The 21,423-nt window shown below is 33.7% G+C and overlaps 3 protein-coding genes across 4 annotated transcripts; 1 reads left to right on the top strand and 2 right to left on the bottom strand.

Moving 5' to 3' along the window:
* Positions 1-3,743: 3,743 nt before the first annotated feature.
* On the bottom strand, positions 3,744-18,473 carry LOC125050445. Of its 2 annotated transcripts, none has more exons than XM_047650305.1 (15): positions 18,293-18,473; positions 15,456-15,671; positions 15,028-15,202; positions 14,305-14,448; positions 13,514-13,659; positions 12,555-12,645; positions 11,792-11,955; positions 11,046-11,200; positions 10,131-10,216; positions 9,629-9,704; positions 8,842-8,977; positions 7,518-8,206; positions 7,343-7,436; positions 4,596-4,698; positions 3,744-4,187 (listed from the first exon to the last, which is right to left on the bottom strand). In XM_047650305.1, the coding sequence occupies exons 2-15, from the start codon at positions 15,630-15,632 to the stop codon at positions 3,985-3,987; spliced, it is 2,439 nt and encodes an 812-aa protein (XP_047506261.1). In that variant the 5' UTR covers positions 15,633-15,671; positions 18,293-18,473; the 3' UTR covers positions 3,744-3,984. The 2 variants fall into 2 exon arrangements, with proteins under 2 accessions (XP_047506261.1, XP_047506262.1); XM_047650306.1 differs by having other exon boundaries at positions 8,866-8,977.
* LOC125050448 (protein SREK1IP1-like) lies at positions 15,925-17,134 on the top strand. The gene is made up of 3 exons (XM_047650308.1): positions 15,925-16,142; positions 16,360-16,532; positions 16,927-17,134. The coding sequence occupies exons 1-3, from the start codon at positions 16,029-16,031 to the stop codon at positions 17,033-17,035; spliced, it is 396 nt and encodes a 131-aa protein (XP_047506264.1). The 5' UTR covers positions 15,925-16,028; the 3' UTR covers positions 17,036-17,134.
* A 166-nt stretch (positions 18,474-18,639) lies between the features above and the next one.
* Positions 18,640-21,103, bottom strand: LOC125050447. The gene is made up of 4 exons (XM_047650307.1): positions 20,818-21,103; positions 20,091-20,249; positions 19,096-19,235; positions 18,640-18,777 (listed from the first exon to the last, which is right to left on the bottom strand). Exons 1-4 carry the CDS (start codon positions 20,998-21,000, stop codon positions 18,648-18,650), a joined length of 612 nt encoding a protein of 203 aa, XP_047506263.1. The 5' UTR covers positions 21,001-21,103; the 3' UTR covers positions 18,640-18,647.
* Between the last annotated feature and the right edge of the window lie 320 nt (positions 21,104-21,423).

Here is a 21,423-nt window from a genome sequence, read left to right as displayed (position 1 = left end):
ATGTTATTATTTTTATTTTGTTTCGAAGCAAACCCTTTTGTTCGCTTGTATGCCAATTTTTATAATAACAGAATATGAATTAAAATAGTTATGACAAGAACTAACATGATTATATTATTTTGAAATGGCTGCCCTGTAAAGTTTGCTATTTGTCAGATCCGTCACTATTCTACGACTATGACGAAATGTTTGGACATCACAGGCGTAGAATTGCAGACCGCATGGGCCTGCGTTTTTAAGTATTTTGAGAAATTTGTTTAAAATTTAGTTATCCCCATATTAAACCCGGTTGGATTTGGATCACGTGTAAAAAAATGTTGTTAATTGATTTTTAACTGAATGTAAGGTTACATTAAGCCTATAGTTTTATTGAAGTCTACTGAGCGAGATACTAATTAAGATTCGAGTTAAGCGTACTTTAAGTGTGTAAATATTACACGGAGTGCAGATTTGGTAAAAACATCGGAAAAATTCATGAAATCGCTTAGTTTTAGCTTAGACGTGTCGTTTTCTGTGCAATACACAGTTCGCTTCGGCGGGTCGCCCGCTGGGATCGTTTTCGAATGGCGCTAAGTCAAAAATCGAATATATTTTTATCCAGCGTCAAGGGGCCGTTCAAGTATTACGTAAGCACTATGGGGGCAGGGGGTTTCACAAAAAAATAATACGTTTAGGTAGTATTATTTTTGAGAGCTTTGCTTACCTTTGCTGACAAGAGGAGGGGGAGGGGGATACATTGCGGTAAATCTGCTTACGTATTACTTGAACGGCCCCCAAGTTGATGACTATTTTTTAATCAATTTACAGTAGCTTAGGTGCTTTGGCATTATTTCGCAACTGTGGCCGAACTTCGCTATGTCCGTGACCGATTGGGGCGCACTCTGACGCCCGATGCCTCTCCGAACGGAGGCCGTGTCTATATTAAGCCTCCGTGCGCGGACGCATTGACCGAATTCCCCTTCGACCTCCGAGCGCGTCCCAATAAGCTAAGATAGATATAATCAACATTAAATGTGTATTTGTGAATTTTAACCTTATTTTGGTTAAGTATTTGGTGTAAATGGCTGGACTGTAGTGTAGACGGAGCGAATGACAGGTTTCCCTTTTACAATTGGAGTATAGAATAAAGCAAATAAAACATTGAAGAGACTTTTATTTCACGAATATTTACATTTATATTTTGTACAATTAGGCTACACCAAATAAATACTACGCAGTACTTTACAATGCGGCCAACTTGTTTAGACTAAGTGTGGTTTAAGTAGAATTAATTCGATCAGAGATTCAATCGATAATTGTTCAAGATAATGGTTGCCTTCTGGGCCGGTTTTAGAGGGCCACTGGGGTTACAGCCCTGGGGCCTACACAATAGACTTCGGAATAAAATGTTTTAAATTCCGACTAGTAAACAACTTTTGATATAATATTTTTACATGTTTGTTAGGTACTAAAAGAATCTACTTGGTTTCACAATAAATTATTGATTGAAAAACTCGACTGAAAATTTTATTTTATTTGGAAAATAATTTGGGGCCAGGGGGCCACTCCTTGTGGCATCCAGACATCTAAATCCGGCCCTGGTTCCCTTGCAAATACAGCGTTGGGACTAACATTTTATAATTCTTCCCTATCAATGGATATACATACAAGTCTAAACTAAGTCGGCTTTGTTGAACTTCCTAATATCAATATATAGTTGACGGTTAACAAGTACTAGAAGAGTTCTATTTACTTAAATTGCCATCGATTTTATTACATTCTGTATTATTCTACAATTTACTAATAATTGGACGGATTTTTTTTCATTATAATACAAATTTCTTTCTTAGTAATACAATTAATATTGCGTTAATGCAATCGCGATATTATTGTATAAAGGTAATTTAAAAGTTTATTGAGAATAATCGATATTTATGTGTGAACGAAATAAGTAAAATTTGAGCAAAAACAGTTGACTTGTAGACCAGTGCAGATAGCCTTTAAAATAAATAAAAAGTGAAAAAAATTACAGTAGGATGAAACCCATTAGAAAAGGAGGGGAATATGATCAAAATGAAAGGAAAAATAAATTACGGTCGATCTGAGGTCGGGAAGGGTAGGGGGGGGAGGTTTAAGGGTAAAAAACGGTTTATCTCGATTTCCGGCAAAACTAAAAGTCCTATCGAAGAAAGTTAAATGGCAAAGTTGTAGGTAATAAAAAGATCTAAAACTTTTGTATTCACACATTTTTCACATCACCTCAAAATTTATGTGAAAAATTAAAAAAAACCAAGTTTTTGGTTTTTTATTTTTATCTTTAACAAAAATATTTTTTTTTTAACGAAATTTGGTGAAAACTTACCTTATTATGTCCCAAATATACTGTAATTTATTTGATTAAAAATATTTTTTTTTTCACCTTATTTTGTATTAATATCGAAAAAACACCCTAATTTTCAATCGAAAATTCTGACGTCAAAATTTAAGCTTTTTTCAAAAAGTTGGTGTGCTTTCATTTCGTTGAAATCTCTACTTTCCTATGGTAAAAAAATATATATATATTACCATAGTAAATCTTCTCAGAAAATGCAAAAAATTGTATGCAGTAACGCCCAGACCCGTCATCCCCTTCCCTACTTCTCGATATTAATACAAAATAAGGTGAACAAATAAATATTTTTAATCAAATAAATTACAGTGTATTTGGGACATAGAAAGGTAAGTTTTCACCAAATTTCGTTAAATAAAAAATATTTTTGTTAAAGATAAAAATAAAAAACCAAAAACTTGTTTTTTTTAATTTTTCACATAAATTTTGAGGTGATGTGAAAAATGTGTGAATACAAAAGTTTTAGATCTTTTTATTACCTACAACTTTGCCATTTAACTTTCTTCGATAGGACTTTTAGTTTTGCCGGAAATCGAGATAAACCGTTTTTTACCCTTAAACCTCCCCCCCCCTACCCTTCCCGACCTCAGATCGACCGTAATTTATTTTTCCTTTCATTTTGATCATATTCCCCTCCTTTTCTAATGGGTTTCATCCTACTGTAATTTTTTTTGGTTTCAAAAATTATCGGCACTGGTCTATTGATATTAACGCTTTGCACTCGAACGGCCCACAGCATATTTGCAGCGTCAACTCGAGCGACGCCGATATGGCGCCTGACCCATTCTAGTGTACACGAGCAGGAATTAATTATTTCTTTAAAACAAGTCATATCGTCGCTGTATATACCTCGTATGTCCAGAGAACCAAACATAACAGGTAAATAAAAATATGTTTCATTTCGTCAATGTTCGTTAAAATATTATGTTTTTGTTTAGATTTGATTAGTTTGATTAGTTTTAGATGGTAAAAAGGACTTATTTATTAATAACATAAGTCCTTACTTCATGATTACCAGTTAAATGACGTAAGAGTATAAGAATAAAAATTAAATGGTTAAACATACGAGGTTATCATTCTACAGTGACGATATAATGACCGAAGTGTTTTAAGCCCTAAATTATGGAGAAGGAAGGAATCTGGAAGATGTAACCAGTTCAACATGGCTACTTTGCTTTTTAAAGAACCTGTAAGATATTTATCTAATTTGGCGAAAATTGTCTCGAGTTGGCGGTTCGTGCAAGCGAACAAGGCCTCGAGTACAAAGTGTAACATAATATTATATATCTTATAATAATCGTTAATGAGGTTTCCTAAGCAATAAATTAGTAAAGCAATTGTTGTTTAAGGACAATATTTGTGAGAATCGTTCGCATATAATTCACCTTTTCATAATTTAATCATTATTACAAACATCAACATTTGACGTAAATAGATTTCTATAGAAATCAAAGTTATACAATTTTTTGACTTTGATTTCTTTATACTAACAACGTTATGAACCGTGAATAACAAAAATATATATTCTACGCTCATAAGCAGTGTGTCAGTGAGAAATGGCAAGTGTCAAACTGACAGCTATGTTAACACATCCATAGACCAAAGATGACTAAACTCTATAACTTAGTTTCCGGTTTAGGCCCAGGCTTCCTGGCTCGTCTGGGCCGCCTATCACACGCCCCATAAACGCCGTCGTATCTCTCTTCTCGTGGGATCATGTCAGGGGGTCGGTAGAATTCTCCGTACGTTTGTGGATGAAGCTGACTCGCTGAACAATTCGAGCGGTGATCGCTTTCATTGTCTCCGCTGTCGACGTCACCTAGAAAATGCATAATAATGGTATATGAACAATTACTTGAAATTTTTCATTTAAAAAAACTCACAAAAACTTAATTTATATATCAATTTAACGATAAAATATTTACTATATTTGGCTAAACTGAACCCAAAATTGGTTACGTAATACTTGAACGCGAATTTCAAGGGACCGAGCATTTTTATTCGTTATATACACGTTTCGTTATGGGGAGGGAAGAATTAATGTATGGGTATAGTTTTAAACCAAACAAATTTAACTAATTTTTACGTTATACAGAAATTTCGTTATAGCGAATGCCGTTATAAAGAATTTACACTGTATATATAACTCAACAGGGCCTGCCAATTAAACAAGAACTTGATAATACCGCATCTAATATAGATAAAATAATTAAAAGCAAATATATACCATCACTACTATTGTTGCTGGGAAGATGAGCGTCCCTTAACCTCGGCCGTCTTCTCCAGTATCGGAACTCACGCGGTAACGTGTACGAGCGAGGCAGAGATATCTGTAACATCATTTCGTATAGATTGGAAACTAAGCTAGCAAAAGTGAATCCAATTTTTGCCCATAAGGTTCCTAGAAAAAGCTAGTTAAAAAAAATGTATATCTATATTCACACTGTAGTCTAGTCGACAAGTTGAAAATGGAACAAAATAGAGATACTACTCTTAAAATTATGTGCGATAGCTCATTGGATCCGGAATGACGTCTAGAAAAATGTGCTAAAAGCGTGTATTAGCACATAAAAAATTGCAAAAGTTATAGACCATTAAAGATGAAAAAATAATGGCATTTAGTTTTTTGCCAATATTTCATAAACTATTAATATTTAAGAAATTTCAAATAAAGATTCTGAAAGAGGAGGAAATTTCTAATAAAAAACTCCTGACTCCCAGAACTCTATCTCCATTATTTATAATGTTAATTTAACGCTGAAAATAGGTCTGCGGTTGACATTTTTAGGATTCGCGCGTGGCGTCAAAAGCGACTACGGCACATTAATTAATTTATTTAAGGTATTGAATATTTTTTTTTAAATTTGAAAAAATTATGGTGTGTTCTGAACACTATAATTAATTTATTCCCGTTGAAAATTTTACTTAAAGTTAATTTTTCAACAAGTTAAATAATTGTTAACTAACGAAATTTTCTCGAACCACCGTCTTAATTGTAAGTGAAAAAAAATGTTTAAATAATGGTCGTAAAAATATTTCGCTTCGTAGAGCCTTTCTTACATACATACTTAACAAGATCGTGCCATAAAAGTTTAAAAAATATTTATACTTTGTTTATAACAATTTTTTTACTTAAACAAAAACTTAAAAATCCATGTAATGATGTTAAAAAAATTTTTTTTTCTAAATCATCATATAATCGTTTTTTTATTAATACAAGATATTTATTGATTTGCAAAAAAAAAATTCCCGCCATTTGTTGATAAATTATTTTTAAACAAATTGGTTAAATCAATATTTAAAAAAAAAATTTTAATACAACTTTATTACATTAAAAATTTTATGATTTTTAGAAAAAAAAAAATTTTCCTTAATAACAATTTTTAATTGTTTATAATCGTTTTTTTTTAATTTTCTATTGTTTAAATAATTAGTTAAGAAATTTTTTTTCCTAAAAATCATAATTGACAGTCTTCTATAAATATTAATAGTTTATTAAATATTGGCAAAAAACTAAATGCCATTATTTTTTCATCTTTAATGGTCTATAACTTTTGCAATTTTTTATGTGCTAATACACGCTTTTAGCACATTTTTCTAGACGTCATTCCGGATCCAATGAGCTATCGCACATAATTTTAAGAGTAGTATCTCTATTTTGTTCCATTTTCAACTTGTCGACTAGACTACTGTTTACACATTGTATATGTGCTAATGATAATACAAATAAATAAAAAATCTGCGTTTACTGCACAAGGCGTTATGCGACAGAATTGCCATCTAAAGTGACTATGTAACTACTAAACGAATACAACAACCAATAGCGTGTATTTTTTCTCGATCTCCCTTACGCTCTCTCTCAATCATTCTCACTATAGCTCTCTCCCACCTCTCGCTCTCAGTCGGTCCCAATCGCTCTCTCCCTTTTCTTCGACAAAAACGCTGCACATCTGCGTGACGCTAATTATTATTGCGTTTCATCCGTAAAAAATTTACCCTCATGCGCCTAAAGAAGTTTCTCTTCAATAAAAGAAAGCATGTATGGTTTAAAAGTGCTAGTGATTCCCTGTGTGGGGAGCCAAAGATAAATAAAAAACGATCCCGATCTGTACGAGAAACATAATACAAACATGTATGTATATAAATACGTTATTCATAAAAAAAATTCACTGTCCTTGAACGGTATAACTTGAATTTCACTAATTATACAAAGTCATTCAGGGTATACATTGACCCCAGTTCTCGGTCTGAATGAATTGTTGTGAATGTTATTGGTACAATAAACCTTTTTTATATAATCAAACCAGCGGCGATAAACTTTTAGCTTTTAGATCTAATGCCGGTTTCCTCCCGATATTTTCCTTCAAGGTGCGAGGAAGTGTTAAATGCGCACATAGAACAAGTCTATTGGTGATCAGTCAGGGATCAAACCTACGACCACAGGGATGAGAGTCGCACATTGAAAGCAAATGGCCAATTCTGCTTATGTAAATATTTCTATATAATCTTCACCTTTAAATTTTACTAAATATTTATTAAATAATACTTAATTAATAACAAACACTATTTTAGTATAACTATGTACCACTAATTGAGTTAATGTCTGAGATGGAATCTCATGATCTCCAACCAAATGTCATTAATTACAACAGAATCGTATATTAATATACATTACATAATAATCAAGCACGTAATCAAAGAGTCCTTGAATATTGTACGTAATATTAATATATAATCACGTTTGTTAGGAAACTACAGGTTTCTATATAATGAATTATAACTCCTTTAGAGGGAGGCTAAAGAGGTCTACGCCCGTTGGGAACGGAATTTTGGAAGTAAATTCCCTATTTTCGAGACCCATGTCAAAAAATACGTTAGTTTAATCTTAGATTTTTAGTTAACTGTTTTTCCTAATAGAATCGGCGTTCGGACAACTTTCTGGTCCTTCGAGCCGGACTATGTAAATGTTCTCACCTGACTATCGATATCACTGGGCGGTCTGGGCGTCTCACGCGCATTCTCCGGACTGGATTGTTCCGCGCTACTGCCGCCATCTTCTTTCTTTCTTCTAGACGATAAAAAACCAAATAAATGATTTAAATTTCTAATTGTCGCCTTTAACGAAACATTTGCTTATATGATTACCTACCCATAAGTACTGGGCCAATGACAACAGACTTGTCTATTGCACCCCTCCAAATAATGCGGCGCCAGTAATATTTCCGGCGTCCTACATCTTTGCATTTTCCTAATCTGCTCGATTTTCTTTCCTTGCAACCCTGAATATGGATACACACAGTTAAACTGGCACTCGTACCTCAAATTCTCGGGGTTACCCTGCACGTTGTCCTCGTATTTAAACTGGTCCTCCGTGTATTGCCTTTTATCTGCGGCCGTGTCGTACGTGACGTCCGTGAACCGCGGACTGTTAATTCTGTTCGCCTCGTACGTCCGGCTTATGTAGGGACTTTGGCCGTCCCTTAGATTTGCCGGGTTTTCGTAGAATGTTCGGTCTTGAAACGGGCGTTTCTCCGCGTCCGTGTTTATTTCCGTGTACGTCGGGTAGTTGGGGATGGGGTAGTTTTGGTAGGAGTGGGCGACTTCTATACTCGGCCAGGCCGGTTCCGCGTGTGTTTTGGCCCTGGGTATCGGCTGCCTCTGCAGACTGCTGTAAATCTCTTCTACGGCTACTGGAGTCGTTTTCGCCAATTTTCCCTGTTTTATCTCTTCTTCAATAACTCGTAGTTCCGCGAGTTGTTTTTGTTTCTTCTCTTGTAGTTTCTGTTGGATGTTGACGCGGGAGCCGACGCTGGAGCCTTCGTTTTCGGATGACCCACCCTGGAATTGAGAATATGAATGATAATGTAGCCATTATATTTTGTTTAAGAATCTTCATATATATTATTATATATTTCTTACTAGTTTTTTGACATACGAGGTGATCATTCTACAGCGACGATATAAAATATTATAAAACATACACACAAAGAGAAGATGATATAAAAGTGTTAGAAATACATTCTAATAATCAAGGCGTTTTCTTCTTGTTTGAAGGAAATACAATAATTTAGATTGTCCCGTAAGAAATTACTCATCATACTTCTGAACATTATCTAGATTTTCACCGTTCGAGCCCATTTGGACGAAACTTTAATAGTTCCCTGAATTGGTTATATTTAAATTAAGACCGTCTCGATATGTTTTTATTTCCCGACAAAATTATGAATTAAAAAAAAACATTTTTTTTTTAAAATACACATACTAGGAAGCTTAAATACATAATTTCATTTAAATATTCCATTCCAAGTCGGTAAATATAAATAAAACCCCTTTTCTTCTATCTGGCACTTTCTTGAAGGTCCTACTGTCATCTCCAAATAAATCTCAACGATAGTAAGACAAAATTAAATTTATAGAAACTGCCCCATCCTAACACCTAGATAATAATTGAATATTAAGTATATTGTGCTTACGAGCCATGCCGTTTGAACCCTTACATGATGATTATGAGCCGCGGGCAAAGGTCTCCGCCAGAAGGCAGCGGGGGCGGGGGCCGCGGGAGGGGGCACGAAAGACGTTGGCTTTTTCTTCTTGCGCCCATTTGCTGCACTACATAAGGGATATTCTTTAACACTGTCTTTTAAAAGTGATCATCAAAGTGGAACATGAAATTAAGTTAATTAAATCAAAATTTGGACAACATCCGTACGTCAAAATTCAAAATTGTTTATTCATGTAGGTAACACAATGTACACTTATGAACGTCAAAAATACATATGAAATGCTTCCAATGTTACATTTACTGCCAGTTCTCAAATAAATGGCGTAGAACGGAAGAGAAGAACTGGCAATAAACTCTCCGCCACTCTTTTTAATTGCCATGTTTTTGCTTTACACAATGTTTGTAAGCTGCAACCATTGCACCATGTTCCACAGGACATCTTAAGTAATTAATAAAGTTTCGTTTTGAATATTGATTATACTCAAAATTTAACATGTGTCATTTTAAGCTAGACGATCTTTTAAAGCAAGTAAAAAGAAAAGGAATATTTTTATTAGTAATCATAACAATCAAGTTACTACTTAGTACACTGTATTTACAATTTTATTAATGCTGCCAGCATTAATAACTGTCACAGGGACCAAACTTTTTAAATTTGTTTTAATTTATTTTTATTAATTATTAATTACTTTTATTATTACTTTGTGGCTTAAGAAAAGCAAAGGGTAATTTATTATAAATATAAATAATAGACTCACCTGCTGTTAACAGGATTAGTGAATCTACAATTGAACACTCCTGGTATGACGGTATGGTCATTTTGACACGATTTGCCTAAAAATTCAAAAAACATGCTAATTTCAGTCCCGCAGGGGTATTTATTTTATAAATATTTTGGAGAAAAAGCCTGTTATAATAGAAATATGTTTAATTACAAACATAACAAAATAAATCTTTCACAAAATGCTGTTTGCTATATTTAATTTTTATTAAATCAGTGGCGTTACCTTATTAGGTCTGGGCCTTAGATTACTGTATCTGTTTTATAATCATTTGTCTAACAGGCAAGTCTGAGGCAAGTCGGTTTCATGATGTTTACCTTCACCATACGAGCGAATGTTAAATACGCACATAAAAAGAAAGTCCATTGGTGCACGGCTGGGGATCGAACCTACGACCTCAGGGATGAGATTCGCACGCTGAAGCCACTAGGCCAACACTACTAATTTTTTTAATAAAACACATTATAAAAAGCCTTACCGTTCTTATTATTCGACGACGCATTGGTACTGTTCGTGCCTTGTTGATCTCCCAACATGTAGCCAAGTCGTCTTACGTGAAAATACCTAAAATATTATTTAATGTAATTTTTCTTTCATTGTTATAAGCATTTAAAAAAAGAGAGGTGGCCCTCTTGCATAGTGGGCTAACGATCACCAAGAAGTTGGTGGGGAAGATTAGGAGAAAAATACTCAAGATAGAGAGAGATGGAACCAATTGGAGGAGGCCTATAGGTACTCTATATAAGTCCTTGAAAAAAAAATATATTTATAATTATTTCTGTATAAAATTTTAAGTGTTTGTATAGATGGATAATTGTTTCAAGGAATACACGAGGCCTAATTATTATTATTATAAACATTTTTAACGTAAAATATACTAACTAAAAGCTTAATTTCTCGGTGAAGACTATGAATTTAAAAAAAAAATATTTTTAGACAATCAAGAATTTTTTATCATACAAAATTTGCTATATATATAAACTTCAATTCAAAATAAATTTTTCATTTATTTTAACACAGGCTTTACTCAACAATTCGTTTATACAGAGTAAATTTAAAAAAAATAGTTTAGAAACCTGTTAATTAATATTATAATTGACGGCTCATTGGTCTATTGGTTAGTACCCCTGACTGCGAATCCATGGGTCCCGGGTTCGATCCCCGGCTGAGACGAACATCGATGTGATGAACATTTGGTGTTGTGCTTAGGTCTTGGGTGTTTAAATATGTATTTATATATGTTAGGTCTATCTATGTATAATATGTATGTATATCCGTTACCTAGTACCCATAACACAAGCTTCACCAGCTTAGCATGGGACTGGGTCAATTGGTGTGAATTGTCTTTTAAAAAAAAGTAATGCTTTGTCGTAGAAGATAGAATAGAAAATACCTGTAATAGAGCAGCATACAGCCGAGCCCAGCCAAGAAGACAGCGGCCGTCGCAGGGGCCAGCCTCGAAGGGGGCGGACCCACCCTGGCCCCGGACCACCACCAGGCGGTGATCAGAATGCAGTTCTCTATGCTCATCACGCAGTAGAATATCACCTGTGTAAAATCTTTATAGGAGACATCGAAGAAGCGCATATATTACATTCTAGAGTAAGAAAAAAATATCGCTATTGGAGGACAGATAAGAGAATGAAGGCTAATGAAAGAAGATAACGAAAAAGCGCGGCAAATTAAAAAAAAATTAGTATGGTATCCCTAAAAGTTTGATATATTTTATGGATTGAACTTACTTGATACTTGATTTTATTATTGTAACGTTGTTATATTATTTTTGTTTTCAAATAATTCAATTATCTTCTTTCAGTAGCCAGACTCTATTCACAATTGTGTATGTAAATTCTCAAAACCCGCCCTTTTTTTATAGAACAAGGGGTAAACGCCGCCCATTGACACTTTCAATGACAAAGGGAATGGAATGGAATGGAGAGAGCGAATGCGTGGCCGGCTTTTATATACTAATTTTAAACGGAGTTAAACAAATCAGTCTTTTTTAACATGTCAAAAATTTTACACCTGACTATGATTTTAGAATTACGACTTAGTAATTAGGTATTGCTACTAGTAACTACAGAACGTTATATATTTTGTTAACCAATATTAAAAAAATGACAAAGTATAAAAATATACCATCTTTTGTCTATGATTTGTGTCCTGCAGGTTGATGTACGCGAAGACATAGACAAATGCGATGAGAGCCGAGAGATACGCCTTCCTCGGACGACTGATTCTCTCACCGTGGAACACATTTTTCGGTGAAATCAGCCAAAGAAACATCGACACCCAATGGAGACCTGAATATTAATTACTATATTAATTAATAATAAAACATTTATAAGTAGAAAATTAAAACAAATTTCAAAAGTTTGTTCCTAGTGGCAGTGTAGGTTTAATGCTGGCATTTGCTCGTTCTATTGGGATACTTATACGTTGAGCGAAATCACCAAATCTGGAGTCACCGCTACCAACCAGGCGGCAACAAAATCTTTAATTGACTTGGCAGTTGAACTCCACAGCCCAAGAGACTACTCCAAAGGGAACAAAATCAAAGTTGGAAGATCTCTTATATTTATTTTTCGCCTGCCGCTTTTTAATTTACTGTATTTCTTCATTTAACGTAAAGAACTATTTTGAATCATTTTACCTTACAAAATTCCATTGTTTCTTAATTTAATTAAAAAATGATCACAAATAAAGGCGTGATCATTATTTTTTTTTGTGTTTTATAGAACACTGAACACAGACAGGCGCTTCACATGACGTTAAGTGATACCGCCGCCCATGGATTGACATTGCCAGAAAGCTCGCAAGTGCGTTGCCGGCCTATTAAGACATATTTACATTTGAGTGGTTTTATTACAGCAGCACTTATTAATATAAAACAAATACATACCTATAACTAAGAAAACCCAGTATTCATAGACTAGAGCGTACACGGTGAGGGAACATACGCGCGCTGATATGGTCCCGAGCCGCCACAGAAACTGAAATAAGAGTAATTATTCATAATCCACAAACATATTATTACCGTAACAGGAAATCAATGTAATGGTACTCTTTCGTCCCTTTTTATCGAATTGTGTTTAGGCTGTGATGAAAAGAGACGGAAATGTGCTTTTATAAAAAAGCCAGTTCTTTCCAAAAATACAAAAAACATCGAATTATGAAGTTGTACAATCTTCCTGTAGAATTACCAATTTAAAAAAAATATTGTTTGGTCATTAATTTTTATTATTATGAAGTTCCTTAACTTCGAGTCTTAGTCAAACCGTTTTAGTATTTTTTTAGAGCAAACGAGGTTACGGGACAGCTATGAAAGGCAGTTACCCCAGTAACATATTAGTGAATAGTTTAAGTGGGTGCGTTGCCGGCGTTTGAAAGAATAAGCTCTCTCTTTCGTCTCGTCGGGAAGACTTTCACTGGGAGCCTATTCCACAGTACTATGTTCGCAAAAGAAAACCTTATTGTTCCTTAGGGAGCGTTCAAGTATTACGTAACGAATTTTGGGGGGGGGGGGCCTTTTGTAACACGTTACGACGCGGGGCGGGGATCGAATTACAAGTTATGTTAATATTATTTTCGACTTTCCAGTACTTTACACCACATAATGGTAACATAAATAGTCAGTAGGTGGTCACGAAACATTTTACCATACTTGGGTACAGAAAAACGTTACGGCGCGTTACATGGGGGGGGGGTCAATAATCTCCAAAAATTGCGTGACGTAATACTTGAACGCTCCCTTACTTAAAAGGCCGGCAAAGCACTTGCCTTGTGGCAATGTGAGTGTCCATGGGCGGTATGACAACATCAGATGACTCCTGCTTGTTTGCCTTAATACAACAAACTTACTTGAAATATAACCCCAAGCCAAGTGAGCACCAAGCGATGTACATTCTGCATCCGGACATTTTTACTGAAACTCGCCAACGCCCAGCACACGGAGAATAATGACAAACTAGCCGATATCACATTCAGTTCGGCAAATGCTTTATTAGCTGGAAAAAAATTCCTTGTGTCAATGTTTGATTAGCCATGCCTCGACACATTCTACATGCCTAATTTTAGACGCTTTAATTCAGCCATGTTGATAATTAGATTACCCAGCAAGCAGCAGCAGAGGGGCATTACCACTGAAAGAGAAAGCTTTTCAACTTTCCTTAAAATAATAAAAAAACTGTGTGCGTGTACTAGGTGTTCACACGTAAGAAGTGAAACTTCTTTATGACCTTATTTTTCGAAAAATGATCTACTATATGCAACTTTTCTATCCTGGACGTCAAAGAAATTTGTGGAAAATCTTGAAAAATCACATAAAAGGATATACTAAGAACAACGATAAACTCAAAATAACTTTATTTAGGTAACCAAGTACACTTGTTAATTTTATTCTAAATTTACATTTACTACCAGTTCGCAAGTAAAAGGCGTAGAGCGGGCAAGAAACTCTCCACCACTCTATTTAATCGCTAAGTTTTGAGTCATCTTTTTAAGTGTACTTATGAACGGTTAAAATTATATGAATAAAGTTATTTTGAGTTTGAGTTATAAAAAAAACGTGAAAAGAAACGTCGACTCAAAAAATTTAAAAAACTTTTTTTTTTAATTTCTGTAAATGGCTAGTACTAAAATGGTAATCATACCAGCTGGTTCATCAATATTGGGTTCAGGTGTCACCCCCAACTCCGTGGAGATGGGCTCAAGGTGAGCTTCCTTCAGCAGAATGTGCAGTTGCAAGAGTAACATTGGTGCTGCTTCACAGAACGCGTGGACTAAACGTAGCATGCCTGTGTAAACGACAATTTCAATCTTAAGTTTATTTTTAATGAACACGAAATGTGGACGAGGTATTTTTTCCATATAATGTGTGTATAGATCGTAGAATGACAGTGGATGAAATTATAGAGTCAGTCCGTAGCAGTTGGAGATCCATGGTTTCTGCCTACCCGTTCGGGAAAAAGACGTGACTAGATAGATCTTAGAAATAAAACAATAGAAACAAATAATCAAAATTTGACGGATGGGTTGTTACTACGCATATCGCGTGTCAATGCGTATTGAATTAGAGATACTCTTGACTAATCACAATCGTCAAAAAACGGGCCTTCTTTCGCCTCTTGTTTTGCATTCTCACCTCCCTCTTTAAAGCAGCTGCATTAATGATTATCCATTAAATAACTGAATTGTGGCACTTCAAAGGAGACCTAACAATAAATTAAATAGTATTCACATTTAAACTAACACAGACACAGAACACGCATAATATAACAACTCTAAGCTACACTCTCAAATACAAAATATTTCTTAAATCACTGTACCGATTTGAAGTTGGTAGATTGAAACAAAAACTTACAAAATATACTTACATAAATCCCTCACTTGATGTTTCACCCGCCTAAGCTCAACTGGAACCAACAACCTCGCGTACCTCCAGAGGACTCCCATTTGCAGACAATGCAACAATATAGGCAGCCAGGGCGGGCGGCCTTTACGACCCTCGCTTGCCCACCACATGTGGAGGTACCAGCGAATTGATAGCACCTAGGTAAAAATACATATAGGCGTAACAAAAGCGTAGAACATACGAAAACCGGTCGCTATCAGTTATCACAAAATATTATTGTTTCACCAGGATTCGAACAAACCGTCTAAGAATTGTACCTATGCCATATGCATTAACCACACAACAGTCATACGCGTGTTTTTCAGATATATACTGATTTTAAAGAGTTACATCTTGGAATAAGATTAGAATAAATATATAATAAGAAAAAAGTTATCAATTCTATAATACCTGTGATATCAATAGTGATGTGATAACTATCGACAACGTAGCAGCAAAGGTGCCCTTATACCCCCGCTCTAAGAGAGCGTAGCCCATGACAAGATCGAATACTACATCGCAAAAGTATCCAGCTAACGATATCACGTTGAACAGAACGTCGCAAAGGGGCAGAAATTCCGCCATCATAGCATTATTTTACGTCCCTTGTTTCAAATGTTGCTGCATCTGCAATGAAGATATATTTTAGATAGAATCTATGCCATAAATATATTTTTTCTTATTAGTGGCGAAGAATTTAACATGTAAATTATCAGTCTTAACCCAGCTTTTAATTTTAAGCATAATCAAAAAGTAATCTTTTTAAAGATTGAAATACAACGTGACTTGTTAGTTACAACATTTACTGTTTGTAATTGCGTACAAAGGAATATAGTTGAAATATAGTCTGTGCTTCGACGTCCGTGTATGTCTATGTCATAACAAAGTTCTGTAAATTGTCATAACTCAAGTAACGCCGACTTGTGGTTATTAAAAGTTCAAAATAATATCGTATATTCCTTATAATAATATTATGACGCAGAGATGTCTAATTACACAGATTTAATAAGCAAAATTGGCAAAGATAGTTCAAGAGCTGCATGTAAAAAGTGTGGTTACGCCGGACATCTTACTTTCCAATGTAGAAACTTTATAAAAGTGAGTATAATACTAAAAATTAATTTTAAGTATGTTTGAAAAATATTAGCTTATTTTTGGTTTAATTATATAAAGTCTATACAAGGCTAACTTACAGATTACTAAGAAGAGGATAAAATTGAATATTATATTTAAAAGACTACATAGGTGCAAAAATATATTTTAATTAAAAACAAGTGAATTAAAATATAATAATATTAACAATTTGTTGTTACAGGTAGACCCAAATAAAGAAATAGTACTAGACGTAAGTAGTACTAGCAGTGACAGTGAGCAAGACTATGCAACTCCACTGCAAAGTTTGCGGGAAGCTGAGCTCAAACAAAAGTTGGAGGAAAAATTAAAAAAAGCAAAGGCAAAGAAGAAGAGTAAAAAAAGAAAAAGAGAGAGGTACATTTACTCCCATTAAGTAGTAATTTGTTTTATGTTAGTGTTTAAATTATATAAAATATAAGTGGTAAAGCTATACATAGTATCTTTTAACTTGTCCTATATTATGGTCGATATATACAATTTTGCATGTGATTTTAAATTGTGATGTGCTTATGAAATTGTGTACTCCATCATATATACCACATTCAGAGTAATAAAATATTATTATTATAAAACATAGTTTGTCTAAACTTTTCTTTGAAGTGGCTGGTCAAAGGCTGGCCTTGGTTAATGTCAAATTATAACTCATGTTATGGTATTTACAATAATCCTTCATGATAAAAGATAAAATCATGAGGTTGTATATTCCTTGGAGCTTTATCAGTACTCAAACTGACCTTAACTTTTACAGATCGTCTAGTACATCATCTAGTTCTTCAGACAGTAGTTCCCACAAAAAGAAGAAGAAAAAGAAGAAATCTAAGAAGTCTCATAAAGAAAAAAAGAAAAATAAGAGCTAGAATTCTGTGTAATGTATTACTTGAAATGAAATAAAATGTCAATGAGAATATTAAATTGTCTACAACATTGCTGACTGATGAATAAATCTTTTATATATATCTTTTGTTTTCATTTATAATAGGTTTTCTAATAAACTACCTGCACCTTAAGGTTAGACATGTGTCTGATATCCCATCATGCAGAAACAATTTAATAGAATTTCAGAATCAGACTAACAATAAATATCAAATATATTAATGAACAATGGACCAAATGGGTGTCAATGCAAGGCGATCAAATTATATTACCAGAAAGATGTGCCTTATTTATAAAAGATAGATTAACATAGAACAAATGATTTATATGTTTGTGAGTTATATTCATAGTAAGTGAAACAGAGGAATATGTTTCTGACTAAAAAAAATTGAATTGAAAAAAATTGGTGAACTCAGCGTAAACATAAATTTTTGTCTCAGATACCAAACATAACTCCTGAATAACTTTCAAGTTAAAACATCCATCAGAATCAACAGACTATTAATAATTATAAACCCGCAGCTTTTCCTGCATGGATTTAGCATATTTTAATGAATTTTAATCTTTAATCAATTTTGAAATTAGGATTCTTTTACACTATCTACTATTTAAAAACACATCATTTGGTAGTTATTCAGTTTATAGTATTTATAAAAACAGACATATGCATTTGGTGGATTTCAGTTAATTATATGTAAGGATGCATATTGTAATATGAGAATGAACTGGAGTTAGAATGCCTTGCAATGTTAATTTTAGATTGTATTACTAAATTGTTATAACTGGTACAGATTTCAACTATATGTAAACAACTTAGTTTAAGTTAATTTACCAAAATATTTTAAGTTCACACTTAACTATTTAAAAGTAAATTCTCTTGTATGCAAGTTGAGTTCACATTAGTAACATTCTTGCTTCATGACTCAGTTACAAGAATTTGTCAATAATACATTCAATGCACCACACAAGAACAACTGATCACAACCACTATACAAGGAATATTGGAACAGTATTTTTTATTCAATGAACTATTAAATGTATTTCATTAGGAAACTAGTTAAGTGTAAAATAGAAAGTTTGATGGTCAACACTTCATCACATGTTTTAGATTATATCCTTGATGATATCGCAGATGGTCAAATAGTTCTCGAATATTAATATTTTTAAAGAGTTATAATTTTTGTACTACAAAACATTTCAACTTAAAAGCGTAAATACTTAAAAAGTTCCCATGAACTTACTTTTAGCAATGGAATTCCATTATTTTCTTCCAAAGAGCGATCTCAAAATTCACTTTCTAATAAACATTAAAACACATAATATATTTACACTAAAGCTTTGAAATTATATAACACATTAAGATATCACATTTTATTGATAAATATTTTGGTTAAGTTACAAAATTACAACAAAGTTTCTATCAAGTACATGTCAAAAGTTCACACACAGTTACGCCATCTAGCGGGTGGCATGCGAAATTGACGAAAGCTCGATCGATTGGTCGCGGGCCGCGCGCGTCGCACGGCTTTAATACAAGTAGGTATAAATTTTGTCACAATTCAATGAACGCAGTGAGATTAACAATTTGAATTCTTGCTAGGCTTTGTGCTTTGAATCGTTTATGAGTTGAATGTAATTCTTTTTGGTGAGAATATGTCTTATAACAAGATCTTGATCCGTCATATGCCTCAAAGGCTTTCTTTTAGAAGCGACGTTTCGGTTTGATCTAAAAATAAAATACAGGATTTATTTTAAAGTCCCTAATCTATCATTTCTTACGAGTTTTCGATAAGATTATTTTAATATTTCTCAAATACAACGATTGCTTACAAATTGATGGTAAGGTATTTTTAAAATTAGGTAAGTAGGTACGTCTTTGGCGAATAATTATCACCGAAAAGAAAGTGGCAAATGGCACGAAAATATTTAATTATTTCACTATCAATTTAACGAGGTAAAAAAGATATTTACCTCTTTATTAAGTACGAAGGCTTGTTTTATGATGTAATCAACTTATTATTAATTTTCTAGAAAATCTACCTACCTTAAACATTGGGCACTACAATTATTCAGTAAGATTAAGAAACCTGGTAGTGCAAAGTCCAATGTAGCCCTTTCTTGAGCTATCAATTTAATTAGGTGCAACGGATCGGCTTTCATATCTGCTAAAGCGCAGATCTTATCCTGAAATAAAAAGTTGATATTTATTATTAGGCTCCATGACAAACTACTGTAAATGATCAATTATAAGCAATTTTTTCAAGCGTTACAATTTTATCCCACCATCCAATGCCTTCACCGAGTCTATGAAGAAAAACGACCGTCGTGGAATTTGATATCGTAGCAGCGAATATTTGTTATTTTGGGCAACACTGGCCCGTCTATATCGATAGCAAACAACTCGATAATACGATTAAATTAAAAAAAAAATTGTTGTAATTGAAATGACGCGTAGCAAATAAGAATTATGTCTATTAGTTTATAAAACTACAACGCCGGTTCTCTTTCCGCACGGACAGTAATCGGTTTAAATAAAACAGATGTGGAACTGACATTGCTGCAACGCACTTGGATATCTACATAATAGAGCGTGATTCTTCACTTTGAAAGGAATTTTACTGGGAGATAAAAATAATAGAGATAAATAAGTACGTTGTAATATATATCGGTACTAATATATATGTCACCGTAAAATTGTAAACACCGTTAGATTGTATTCTATCTCGCGAGATTATAAACTGTCGAAAGATTGTGAACCTCAACGAACTGCTTACAATTTAACGTATAATTATTCGGTAGTTATATGAAATTGTTGGAAAGTAAAATTAATCTGTAATTGACCAAAGAAGTTTGAATGATAACTAAGTTAGTGTAGTACAATCTACCGAATAATAATACGTTAAATTGTAAGCAGTAAGCTGAGGTTCACAATCTTTCGACAGTTTATAATCTCGCGAGATAGATTACAATCTAACGGTGTTTACAATTTTACGTTAACATACATATACAAGTATAATATATTTATATTAAAATAAATACCTCTGTAAGTGCTAAAACATCCAATCTTTGTGCCTCTAAATTCGCTAAAGAATCTTTAGTGTACCGTTCACATTGTTTGCCAGCAATTTTAACACATTTGGAATACATTTGCTTGTTATAAAGACATTTAGACTCCATAGCTAGAGCAGCTTTTGTTGCCTGTAAAATGTAACCGGGTTTCGAATCTTAAACACTAAGCAAACATAGCTCTTAAAACATTAATTGATACACTTATTCATAAAAACTAATTCAGTAAGTTTTTAAAAGAACTGTTGGTAATCAATGTAAGAAGACTGTGTGTCGAATCCATCTAATAGAATTTAATAATATATTATTATCAATAATCTCAAAGTAACATTACGTTAAGCCATCCATTTCACCCTTCTAAAAATTCTTTGTGTTTCCAAATGTTGAGTGCATTTAGTGACGCGGGAAACCGGGCCTCTTACCTTAAATATACTCGTATATGGGGCGCCGCTGCCCGCGTAGCTAGCTGAACTGTTTCCGAACCAATTCAACTTAGGGTAGTTATAAGAAAGAAGCGTCAATTCTCAAAAGACCGATAACACACTCGCGATCTCTCTGGCATTGAGAGTGTCCATAGGGGCGGTATCACTTTACATCAGATGAGCATCCCGTCCATTTGCCTTCCAATAAAGCACCATCAAATATTGTAGCCTTAAATGTTAGTAGCTCTTGTAACATTTCATAAAAAAAGGAACTTTACCTGTTTGATATCCTTTAATAATTGCATTGATTGTTGATTGTAACTATCATATGAGTTCAGCAAAATACTTTTTGCCATCAAAGCTAAGTCTCTCTGGGTTGGTACCTCGTAGGCCCCAAAGTTCATGGGTCCTTCTTCTGGACACTTGAATTTAGACCTTTTTGTTGTCGTGTACATACTCATATTTTTTACATGTTCCGTTGTTGTAGTCTATAAATATTTGACGTGAAAATTCTTAAGGCGCATGAGGATAAAATTTTTACGGAACGTCACGAAGATGTGCAGCGTTTTTGTAGATTTTTTTTCCTTTAATAAAGATGTGCTAGTATACTGTGGTGAAATTATTCATACTTGAACACCGATGGTGTTTTTAATACAATTCAATATCATTATTATTTTATTAAGTATCTAAATTACCATTTTTTATAAGGGCACAGAACCAACACCTTTTTTACTAAGACCAAGGTGGCTATTTTAGAAAATGTGGACATAAGTTAGCAACTATGATAATAATGTAATAGTAATATTAATTGGTAATTGTTACCATATTCGTTGTGGTATTTCTATATATATAACAACAATAGCTGTTCTGGTTTTTAATTAGCC

This window comes from Pieris napi, chromosome 6 (genome assembly GCF_905475465.1).
Source record: "Pieris napi chromosome 6, ilPieNapi1.2, whole genome shotgun sequence".
Taxonomy (NCBI): domain Eukaryota; kingdom Metazoa; phylum Arthropoda; class Insecta; order Lepidoptera; family Pieridae; genus Pieris; species Pieris napi.
Note: the sequence above shows the minus strand (reverse complement) of the source record. Positions and strands in the feature narration are given on the sequence as shown.